Below are 12,037 nucleotides of genomic sequence, written 5' to 3'. Positions count from 1 at the left end.
GGGCTAGTGGTTGGCCAGCTATGCCAAAAAGCATCCTCTGGCATAAAAGAATCCTCCATCCCAGGATCTGGCACTTCCCAGCCGTTACTGGGGAAACCATCAACACAATGCTAGTTATTAGGTCAGGAAGTATCAATACTTCCCAGCTTAGGGACCAAAAAAGGTAGTTGTGGAGGCTGGGGAGGCTATTCCAATGCCTGAATTCCAAAAGCTAATAAGCTCTTATAAAGTTCAAGTTTTCCCTTTATCCACTTCATCTGGGTTTCTAGGCCATTAGAAATGATGTCAACCATGGATCTAACCAAAAGGGAGGGGAAAGTAGAGAAAATCTTGAGTAGAGGGCAATACTTAATTCCACTCACTTTTTAAATACAAATTTCTATGACAGCCTAAAATGTGGTTCAAGGCTCATTAACTCCCTCCATGTTCAGCTGAGTCTCCTATTTCACAGCCATTGCCTGCCCAACACTAATCAAGGAGAGTAACTAACTGGCAGTCACACCAGTCCCAGAGCCCTGTGTGTCCTCCAGCCATCTGACGCCAAGGTGGCTACAACAAATGAAGGTCCCCCATGCCTACAGAACAAATCCAACACACCAAGACATACATGTATGTCTATACCCGGGCATTACTTCTGCCATGTCTTACAAAACTTTTTTAAAATATGTATTTTTCCTATAACTACTCTGAAATGGTTAGGAAGATATATATAAGACTTTTCCAAAGTAATAAAGAAACTAAGGACTATTAGCAAAATTGGAATTAGACAACTCTAGTTATCATTCACCCAACAGGGCTGATAAATCACAGTTTTATTGGGCCTAAGGATGCATAGACTAATTTGTTCAACTATAGATGGAAAACAACCATACCTTGCTTCTTCCAACTGTTTCTCCCTCGCTTTCCTCTTGGCTTTCTTTCCCTGAGTATTAGCCAGGCGGGCTCTAGCTTCAGAAAGCATCTCCAATTCATCTGCAAAAATAAAGAGAATAAAAACTAACTTCTCCAACAGAAGCAAGGTGAGAGACATACCCTAGTGCTTAAGATGAGAAAACCCATCAATATAATCATTATATGGTGCAGCATAAGGGAAATAGCTTGGGTTTTGAAGTCAGAGAAGCCTAAGTTAAAAATCATGCCCACCGAAGCAGCCGCAGAGCACAGGGAGATCAGCTCGGTGCTTTGTGACCGCCTGGAGGGGTGGGATGGGGAGGGTGGGAGGGAGGGAGATGCATGAGGGAAGGGATGTGGGAACAGATGTATATGTATGACTGATTCACTTTGTTATAAAGCAGAAACTAATAATAAAAAAAAAAAAAATCATGCCCACCACTGGATAGTTATGTGACTCTGGATAATAATGTTTCACCATTTATAAAATGGGAATAACAATTCCTACTTCACAGGGATGTTGAGAAGAACTAAGGAAAAAGAAATAGGTAGAGCATCTAGCAAATACTCATTAAACAGTGGCTATAATTATCATATCCTTCATTATGATCAACTACCTGGCACAGCACAAATTGTGAAATATCGTAAAAACTACTGTTTAATTATAAGGGGACTGACAATCTTCATTATCATTTTTCCTTCATTTTTTTCCTCAGAACTATTTCTCTACTCCAGTATATTTTCCATAGCTCCCCAGAGTAGAACAAATTTCATTACTGATACCTTAGAGCAATTCCTACACAAGGGTGTCCAATGAAATCACAAGGGAACTTTAAAAAACAAAAAACAAAAAAACCCTCAGATTCCAGGATTAGCCTCCATTCCCACCCCCACCCCAATTTACTGACGCAGACCTCCTGGGGAAGCCCTGGTACCTTTATTTTTTAAAGTTTGCCATGTGACAGTGATGCAGCCAGCCTAGCCACAGTTTGCCTTTGGGAACAACTACCTTCAAACTTTTAAATTAAAAACTCAACAAATATTCACTGAATGCTTCACGACAACCCTGTGAAGTAAGATAGATATTATTACTCTCCATCTGACAGGAAAGAGAACCAAAGTTCAGGGAGATTTTATGACTCACCTAAAGTCAAATAGCTAATAAGTGGCAGACATGGCACTAAACTAGATTAAAATCTAGTTCCTCTGATTCCTGATTCAATGTCTCAAAAAGGCATCGTAAGTCTCCCTCATGGTATTGTAGTGTTGCCCTTTCAAGAAGATCAAACTTCCTGTCTGAAGTCAAAATAGTTAGTAGGAGCACTGGATCCCCAAATCCTGACTTGTTGCCTCTCTCCTTGGAATAGGAATGAGAACACAGAATCCTAAAGAGCCTACCTCTAGCCACAAGGAAATGTCCAGTAATATCACACTGCTTAACTTACTAAATGAATTGAAACATCAAAAGATAAAGGGACATTATCCAAAAAGAGCAATTACTCTATGATAGAAGGTTGGACACACTTGGAAAGATACTTAGAGTAACAACTACAGACAGAACTGCAATTCGAAAAAGTCAGAGGAGTTTAGAAAAGAACTAAGAGAGTTAAAAGAAGGCCTGAGAAGTCTATGGTTACCAAAGAAATAAATTCCTCACAAAAATACACTTACCCTCATCCATATCAATTGGATCAGGCCGTGCTGGTTTTGTTTCTGGATTTGGATCTATTTCTCCAGGTTTAAGTTTTCGTGGATCATCTGTTGTTTCCTCTTCATTGTCTCTCTGGGCAGCTTTATCCCTAGGAATGAGCCCAGAGTAATCAGTCACACTACCACCCGTTTAGTCTTAGAAATACCAGGTTCCCTAGTGCTGGCACCCTTTTCTTTGAAAATCCCAACAGATGGGCATAACAAAAATAAAGCATTTCTACTATTGCTTCACCTGAAAGAGATGGTTTTAAATTTCTAATTTCAGTGTTTCCATGAAACAGGATCCAAGCAGCTCCCTAAATCACAAATGCAGCAGAGCCACACAAAAAAGCTTTTAGTGAAGAATCAAGATGTTCCAATGGTTAACTCTCAGCAGTATGACTATGGGTGGTTTTTATTTGCTTTTTCACTATTTTTTTCCCAAATTTTCTATGATGAACATGTATGATTTGTATAATATTTTTTAATATTTATTTATTTATTTGACTGTGCTGGGTCTTAGTTGGGGCATGCAGGATCTTCGCTGCAGCATGCGGGATCTTCCAGTTGCAGCATGTGGGCTCTCAATTGCAACATGCGGGATCTAGTTCCCTGACCAGGGATCAAACCCAGGCCCCCTACACTGGGAGCGTGGAGTTTTAACCACTGGACCACCAGGGAAGTCCTTGTATAATACTTTTTAATTATTCCTTTAAAAAGTATATAACAGGAGACATAATCTTGATCAACCACACGAGACTTGGAATATACAATCCAATAGCTTTAGCTCCTCTGGTTTTATTCAGACCTGTAACTAATGTTTAAGGACAGAAAATGCTAAAAGTGTATTCAGCCTCATTCAGAAGATATACACACATTTTAATACTGCTTTTGGAGATTCACTTACAGAAGAAATTCATAGTGTTCCAAACACTGGGCAGCTGTTCTTCCAATGATTGGAGCAATGGTCCTCCACTGAGTTGGCATCAACTTAGCCAAGTGCAAGAGTTTTTCCTCTTCTTCTCTGGACCATTCTGTTTTCTTAATGCTGGGATCCAGCCACTCATACCTATTAAAAAGACATCATTTTATACCTTAATCAGTCACCCAGCATGAATATCGTCCTTACGTATTAGACATACTGGCTTCTAGTATCTGAAAAATGCAAGCTAACTCTTATTCTTCAATCACAAAAGCTGTTTTTTTTTTACAACAGAATATTCCCTATTTGGTTAAACTTACCCCATTCCAAATACCCTATCTCACTAAATTCTACTGTATTTTAATTATGCAAGGTTAGTAATGCTTAAGAAAGGTAACATGACTGAAACATGATCATATGCCTTCCTTCTCAACTACCAATTGTTTCCATTCATCTTACACTTTATTAGAGGTTCTGTATTTACAAATAAGACAAAACCACCTCATATTTTCATAGTGTTTCTAGTTTTCATAGTACTTTCTGGTGCTTTGATTTGATTCTTACAACACCTTGGCTTACTTCTTTAAGCATTTGACTTACACTCACTAAATGCTTTTCAAAACTGTATTTGTTTGGTGAGTTTTTTAATTTAAGTAAAACTACTATGTCATCTTTGTCTTTCCTCATGCTCCACCTGACCCACCTTTTCCATCCAGTCTACTTAGCTGGATGAGAGGCCTGCAAACAATACATAAACCTTACCAAACACAGCGGTAGGAGCTTAGCTCCACTAACAGAAGCAGAAATCAGAACCACTTATGCAGGCTGAGGACCATCTTCCTCTTTGTGGGCCAATCTCTACATTCTGATCCTTTCCCCTACCCAGGTGCCCAGGAAATTAGGGCATTCTTATACAATCCAAAATATGATCTTAGTACCACATGGGTCAGGGCTGGGGCCAGATCACTCATGCCAAAAATACATGTAAAGAACTTAATATGTCCACTACCCTGTTACTTAAAAGGGGACACCACAGATGTAATGTTGGGTTATGTTATATTCTGGGGAAGCAAATATACAATGTTTCAACCATTCATGAGGAAACTCAACTACTGTAAGCTAGCCTAGAAAATTAACCATTATTTATCATTTATTTCTTTGGGAAAGTAAGTTCTAAAACAATCCACTTATAAACTTTTGGAATACAATCCATTTATAAGCTAGGGTCCATCTGTACCTAAAAGTAGTTTTATTTCATGCTTCACAAAGCACTTTCAAACAACATTAACTCATTTGAGCCTCACATCTCCATCAGTTAGGGCCAAGTATTATCCCCAGTTGGGAGAAAATAGTGGCAGGAAAGAGGGGCTAGAAAATGGCTTGCCTAAGATCACATAGGAAGCAAATGACAGCTAATTCTTAAATCTAAATTCCCATCTCCCACTCCATACTTTCTGTTATATCCAATGCCTGCTTTCTTTGGTAAGGTTCAAAGAAATGACATTTTCTTCATCGTAATTAAGGTTATTTTGTGTTTTCCACTCATTAACTGATACATACCATCTGGCTTTGCACTGCTTTGCTGATTTTCTATGCAGCAGTGAGGCAATCCTAGACCACTGGTTTTTCCCATATTTCATTACCGCTGCCTTCAGAATTTCATCCTAAAAGTTGTTGAAGAAAAACAGTGTATTCAATCACAAAACTCCAAGTGAGAAAAGATAAAATTAAAATTAACTCTAACAGAGTTGTGCTATGGAGAAAGAGAGATATCAACAAACACATATATCCTAGATTTAAAAAGAAAGTACAAAACTTCATTACAATAATAAAAAAAACAGCAAACCAGAATCAGTGAAATGCAAGAAATTAAGAACTCCCTTAGAGGGACTTCCCCAGTGGCGCAGTGGTTAGGAATCCACCTGCCAATGCAGGGGACACGGGTTCGAGCCCTGGTCTGGGAAGATCCCACAGGCCATGGAGCAACTAAGCCCGTGCACCACAACTACTGAGCCTGCGAGCCACAAATACTGAGCCCATATGCCACAACTACTAAAGCCCGGTGCCTAGAGCCCGTGCTCCACAACAAGAGAAGCCACCGCAATGAGAAGCCCGTGCAATGCAACGAAGAGTAGCCCCCGCTCGCCGCAGCTAGAGAAAGCCCACGCGCAGCAACAAAGACTCAATGCAGCCAAAATAAATAAATAAAATTAATTTTTAAAAAAAGAACTCCCTTAGAAGGACATCATACCCTCCCTTACACACAACCCCTTCCCTATCATGTCCAGTAATTGGGAGTGTGTACAGTGTGTGGCTGTTATTCTCTTCAAAAGAATATGGCTCATTCATTTATTCAAAAAACATTCCCTGAACACCAACCTTGTACCAGGTCTTGTGTACTTAGGGAAAGAGAATCAAATAGGACACATCCAACCCTCAAGAAGCAAGTCAAGACTCAGGTGGATCCAATCTCTAACCCAGGCTTCCTGCCTCCAGCTTACGAATAGCATTTTCTCTTCAGTCCCATAACCCCAACTCTGACCCAAGAATCCATATCTCAGGTCTAATCTAAGAGTTAAGTATTTCCCCCTAAGTCACCAGTCAACTCTGTCTCCAGACTCCCCCAGTCTCTAGACACTATTTCACCAGGGCACCCATTCCAATATGGAACTCACCAATCCCAGGAGAGCCCGGCAAGCTAAATCACAGACACCAGGGATATTAGAGCCAATGCACTTGGGGCATTTTACTTTTAGGCTTTTTTCCACATTGAACTTGAGCTACATGCCTCCTACATGAGCCACTCCACACCACTCCACACCCCTATCATCACAGACTCAAAGACTACCGGGCTTGGGCCACATCATAGGAATCCTGCTGTTACTTGATTTTTGTACATCAGTCTCTCCCACAAAAGTCAGTCTCTTCTCCAACTTAAACAGCCTGGTTCCCTCTGTGCAAGCTGAGGCAAGGTTCTCACTGACTTTATGTGTAACTTTGTTGCAGTACTGCTATACTTAATCACATCTTCAAGGAAGTATATACAACAGTTATCTACCCTACTAGATCCATTCAGCAAAATTTCCCAAGCAAATTTTGTTTGGTACTGTCCTAGGTTCTAAAGATACCAAGATCTGGTCCTGCCCTCTTGCAGTGCTGTCTACTGGGGAAAAGAAATAGCAACTAACACTTACTGCAAGATTACTATGTGACAGACCCTGTTCTAAATGTTCCAAATGTAGTGACTCATTTAGTCCCCAAGACAGGTAGGTATTACTATCATCCCCATTAGAAAACTGAGGCTCTGGGAGGTTAAGAAACCCTCCCAGCATCACACAGAAGGATGTGATGCTTGCAAAAAGACAAAGCAAACTATAACAAGTGGATGAAAGAGTTGTCATGGGACCACTGGGGGTGCAACTACTTTTTACAGGATGAACAGGCAAAAATTCCAGAAGAGTTTCTGGACTGGTTTTTGAAGGAAGGTCAGAAAGATGCCAAGCAGTAGGTGGATATTCCAAGAAGGCATAAGATGTAAAAAGACACAGAGCATGAAAAAATATGGTTGACAAATTCAGTGCACTATGAACACCAACTCCACTAAAACCTCGTTTCTATTTTACTCGTTCTCTACTCTTCTCTGGCTCACCAATGGCATGATCCACTACATTTCTGGAAGCAAAGAGACTACTGTAGGCCTATCTGGCTTCTATCCAAGCTGAAGCGGAATGACAGGAAGACACAGGCCTTGGGATCTGACGGGAGGGTGGACAAGTTATGCCTTGATAACAGATGACCGCAGGGATGCGGGCATAAACGGGCACTTTGAACCTGGCACTCAAACTGCTTCCCGTCTGCAAGGAAGTCAAGAAAAAAACAAAGTTGTCGCCACAGCACTTCTTCATTTTTGAATATCAGAGAGAGGCACGATGCCTGGGCTGAGGAACGGGGGTGTCCCAAAGACCGACTCTAGCGGCTATGCTAGCTCTCCCACCACACTGAGATCCACCAGGGCAGAGGGCGCGTCCTCAATTCAACAAATGTTCACTGAGGGACTAACGAGTGCCCGGCAGGTAATCAAGTGGTTAAATCACAGTCCCCGTCCTTGAGATGCTCAGATAACGTAGGATCGGCCACAAGGTAAAGGCCCCGAGGGTCTGCCCCGCACCGCCCCCCACGCAGACCCCGCAGGCAACCTCCCCGCCTCCCCGACCTCCGCGCGCCTGCGCACCAACAGCCGGAGGGGAGGAGGGCAGCGGACGGCGGGAAAAGGGGACTTACCTCAGTATTCCTCCACACGCCCCCCTTTATCATAATTCGAGGCATCTTGGCGACGGGGTGTCTCGGCAAGCGGCCGAGCGGAGCTTCTGAGAAGTAGAAACGGCGCTGCGGCCACAGCAACCAAAGCCGTCACTTCCTCCAAGCGCAACGTTCTGCTTTAAAGAGCTCTGCGCAGGCGCAAGGCGGGGTTGGGGGGTGGGGCGAGAAGCATGAGTAGCAAGTCTCGCGAGAACTCGAGTGACTGAAAGGAAGTAAGTGCTTTGTTGTTAAAGCTCTACTCTAGTCTAGACTGACAGAAAATCATCAGACCACTCTAAGCCAAAGTGCCCTACGCCGCACGCATGCCCAAAATAGATTGGAAGAAGCCATGGCTCTCGCGAGATATCGGCGGTGGCTCTTGGCAGAGAATGTAGTGCTGGGGTTGGTTGTGACGTCACCTGATGGCAGAGAATAGGAACGTGACGCGTGTAGAGTTTAAGCGCAGCTGGTCTAAAAAGAACTTTGTTAATTTATTAATTTAGCACTTTATTAGGCATTTAACTGATAGGAGTTTATTCACAGAATACTCAGGAAAAGGCAATAGCTTATTTAAGCCTAAATTTCCTAACCTGGAGGTAATAATAGTACCAACTTCGTAGGGTCGTCCTAAGGATTAAATGAGATCGTAAACCTAGCATAGTATCTGATATATAATAAGTGATCACAAAAGTGGCAACTGTTATTACAAGAAGCGCAACCCCAAGTGATCAGTGGTTGTCCCAGAAATCCACAGAAATGTCATGTCAGAGTTTTTCATTCCTTGCTATTCAGTCTGTGTGGATTAGTAGTAGAGAGTTACCATCGACAGGTACTGGTATTAGACAGACTCGGTCTGGGTTGAAATCTTGGCTCTCTCATCAGCTTGGGTAATAACCTTGCTGAATCTCAGTATCCTCATCTGAAAAGTGGAGTTAACAATTCATACCTCATCAATTTGAGGGACAAATTAGTTGAAAGATACCTAAAACCCAGTGAGGTAGGGATTGCCAAACTGCCATTCCACCTCCCCATTACTTACTTGGTCTCCTTCACCATTCAAAAACATCTCTTTGGAGCCAGCCCTGGAAGGCATGAAAATGTTAGTGGACTGGGAAACACCCTAAGAATTTAAATAATGCCTTTCTCTTTTTAGTTCTTCATTTCTCCATTTGCCTCTTCTGAGAAAGCTACAGAACTTGCCAGTAATATATATATATATATATACTGTTTTTCCTTGAAATGGGAAATTGTAGCAATAAAATCACTAGTTTGTTGAGAGGACAGTGTTAGATTATGAAGAACACACAGATGTGTGTGTTCTGGTGACAAGCCATTTTCTGTCTCTGGACGGAGGTCCAGAGATAATGCTTCTCTGTAGGATGTGTGACCATTACTTCCTGCCAACCCCACCCCCAACGTGCACTCAGCTGCAGTGGTTACAAGTGTCTCTCTGTCTCTCTGTCTCTCTGTCTCTCTCTCTCTCTCTCACACACACACACACACACACACACACACATGCACACACACTGGCCATTTGATTGATCTGATCAAAGTTGAACCAATTAAGTCTCCTTCCCAGGAATTTTGACACTGAAACCTAGAAGAAGCCAGTCTCCCTGCTGGCCAATGAATCTCTAACATGTGACACCCAGGAGTTGCCTGCCATCATGTTTTGTACAACGTAGACTAAGAAGGGAAGAAAGCAGGTCCCAGGTGCATTGAGAGTAGTAGAGAGGAGAGTACAGAATGACAGAGGTAGGTCTTGGCTGCACCACTGTCCCTGGATCCAATATGTTCCTCTGTCCTTGGTGCATCCCTGTCCTTGAGTTGTTTTTTTTTTTTAATATTATTTTACAATCTACTGTTTTCTTAATTTTTAAAATTTATTTATTTATTTTTGGCTGCATTGGGTCTTCGTTGCTGTGCACAGGCTTTCTCTAGTTACGACGAGTGGGGGCTACTTTTTTTTTTTTTTGGCTGCATTGGGTCTTCATTGCTGCGCGTGGGCTTTATCTAGTTGTGGGGAGCAGGGGCTACTCTTCGTCGCGGTGCGCCGGCTTCTCATTGTGGTGGCTTCTCTTGTTGCAAAGCATGGGCTCTAGAGCGCAGGCTCAGTAGTTGTGGCGCATGGGCTTAGTTGCTTCGTGGCATGTGGGATCTTCCTGGACCAGGGCTCGAACCTGTGTCCCCTGCATTGGCAGGAGGATTCTTAACCACTGTGCCACCAGGGAAGCCCCCTGTCCTTGAGTTCCAATGATTAGTTCCCCTTCTGGCTTTAGTCAGTTGGAATTGGGTATCTGTTATTGTAAGCCAGATTCCTCACACATCCAGAGTTGAACCGGTCCTCTCTCAAGAGCCATTTCAGATCTAACATTCCAAGAGCTCATGATGATGGCTTCTCCTTCCCACTCAGCACCACCTTTACACCCCCTCCATGTCACCTTTTCACCAAATAGAAAAAGTGCCCCCTCCTCAAGTCACTTTATTGACACCTGCTGGAAAATTGTCACAAAATACTGATGTTTTGAGAACAAGATACTTACAAGAAGAAAATTAGATCTCCCATGCCTGTGATACAAACAGCACCCCTGTAGGGGCATGCGTTTTACAACCTGCCCATTGGGACAGAGCAGCCCTGTCAAAAGTCCCCCAAGACACCCTTGAACATGCAGACTGCATGTCTAATCGAAATTCTAGTTTCCATCTTGTCCAGTTTTTTACCATCAAGAAACTGTGCAGGGGACTTCCCTGGTGGTCCAGTGGTTAAGAATCCGCCTTCCAATGCAGGGATTGCAGGTTTGATCCCTAGTCGGGGGACTAAGATCCCACATGCCATGGGGCAACTAAGCCCACGCACTGCAACTACTGAGCCCGTGCACTCTAAAGCCCGTGTGCCACAACTAGAGAGAAGCCCTTGTGCTGCAACTAAGACCTGACACGGCCAAATAAATAAATAAATAAATAAAAAGAAACGGTGCAAGAAAGGGCTAAAATTAGAGTCAAAAGCCTGTGACAACACCAAGGGATGGCGAGGAGCTGGGGCTAGCCACCCTCATCATCTTCATCATCTCCCCAAATAAGGATATGGAATTTAAGTAGAAATACTGCGCTGCTTTGCAAATACAATTTCAAGACAGGTCCTCCAGTCCTGCCCGCATCCACCAGATCGCCACCCGTAAGACCCTCTCCCATTTAGAAACTCCTCAGCTAGTGTTGGGAGAAACTAACATCTGGGTGTCCAGTTACTACAAAATGGAATTCCATGCACCCTAAATGCTGGTAATTCATACCGTAATGCTAACCATGGTTAATCATCTAAATTGGCTTGAGTTTCACCTACTGACACTCCCTTGTGGTGAGTCCAGTTGTAGCTTGTAATTTTTTTCTCAGGTACTCATCTTCATGGTTGTTATTTCTGGGGAGTCCCCTGTGCCCTGGGTTGGGGAAGTGTTCCCAAAGAGACTATGCTTATTCTCAGGCCCCAGAGATTCAAGAGTCTTTGTGAGCTCATTTCTGAGTTTAGGATCAATATTCCAATCAGGTAATTTACAACTAACCCTGCATCCACAGGGCACAGGCTTGGGATTTACATTTCTCACAGGAGACTTTTTTTTTTCCACACTCATATACCAGATCCCAGACTCATAAGCCCAGTTGCATCCTGGACAGTTCCACTTGGGTGTGTCACAGGTTTCTCAAATTCATCTTCCAAAAATTGAGCCCTCAGGAATGCCCTGGCGGTCCAGTGGTTAGGACTCCACGCTTTTACTGCCCAGGGCCCGGGTTCAGTCACTGGCTGGGGAACTAAGATTCCACAAGCCTCGCAGTGCTGCCAAAAAACAAACAAACAAACAAAAAAGAGCTCCCCCTAGAAAACCTATACTTCTCTGGCATTCCTTATTTCAAGGGATAGCACAGGACTGGCGTGTATGGTTGTGTAAAGTGTTCATTGCATAAGGGAAAAGTGGGGGCTGAAATCTAGCTTGCACACTGCTCACCAAGCTATGCGTCCACGAGACTGTGTCCACCAAGAAAGCATCTTTCTCTAGGTGTATGAAGCCACCACATGGGCTAGACACTACATGTTGCCCTGGCAACAGCACCACCATCCACCTATTGCCACTTTTCCTTCCCCCATACCTTCCTCCCACCCACATCCAAGTCATTCCAGAGTCTCACCAATTTTACCTCCTAGGTAGCCCTCCAATCCATCTCCTTTGTCCACCTCTGCTGTAA

The 12,037-nt window shown here is 43.2% G+C and overlaps 1 protein-coding gene across 1 annotated transcript in view; it reads right to left on the bottom strand.

Annotated features, from left to right (window-relative positions):
* Window positions 1–7,961, bottom strand: part of CDC5L (cell division cycle 5 like) — a 43,514-nt gene extending 35,553 nt beyond the window's left edge. The window contains exons 1-5 of the mRNA XM_082637478.1: window positions 7,784–7,961; window positions 5,063–5,166; window positions 3,488–3,649; window positions 2,563–2,690; window positions 873–972 (exon numbers count right to left, since the gene is read on the bottom strand). Of these exons, the coding sequence (XP_082493604.1) occupies window positions 873–972; window positions 2,563–2,690; window positions 3,488–3,649; window positions 5,063–5,166; window positions 7,784–7,828 (539 nt within the window). The 5' untranslated portion in view covers window positions 7,829–7,961. The remainder of the gene's footprint in view (window positions 1–872; window positions 973–2,562; window positions 2,691–3,487; window positions 3,650–5,062; window positions 5,167–7,783) is intronic.
* Between the last annotated feature and the right edge of the window lie 4,076 nt (window positions 7,962–12,037).

Source organism: Mesoplodon mirus, assembly GCF_964341445.2.
Source record: "Mesoplodon mirus genome assembly, chromosome: 12".
NCBI classification, from domain to species: Eukaryota; Metazoa; Chordata; class Mammalia; order Artiodactyla; family Ziphiidae; genus Mesoplodon; species Mesoplodon mirus.
The sequence above is the reverse complement of the archived record's forward strand: the minus strand, read 5'-3'. Positions and strand labels throughout refer to the sequence as shown.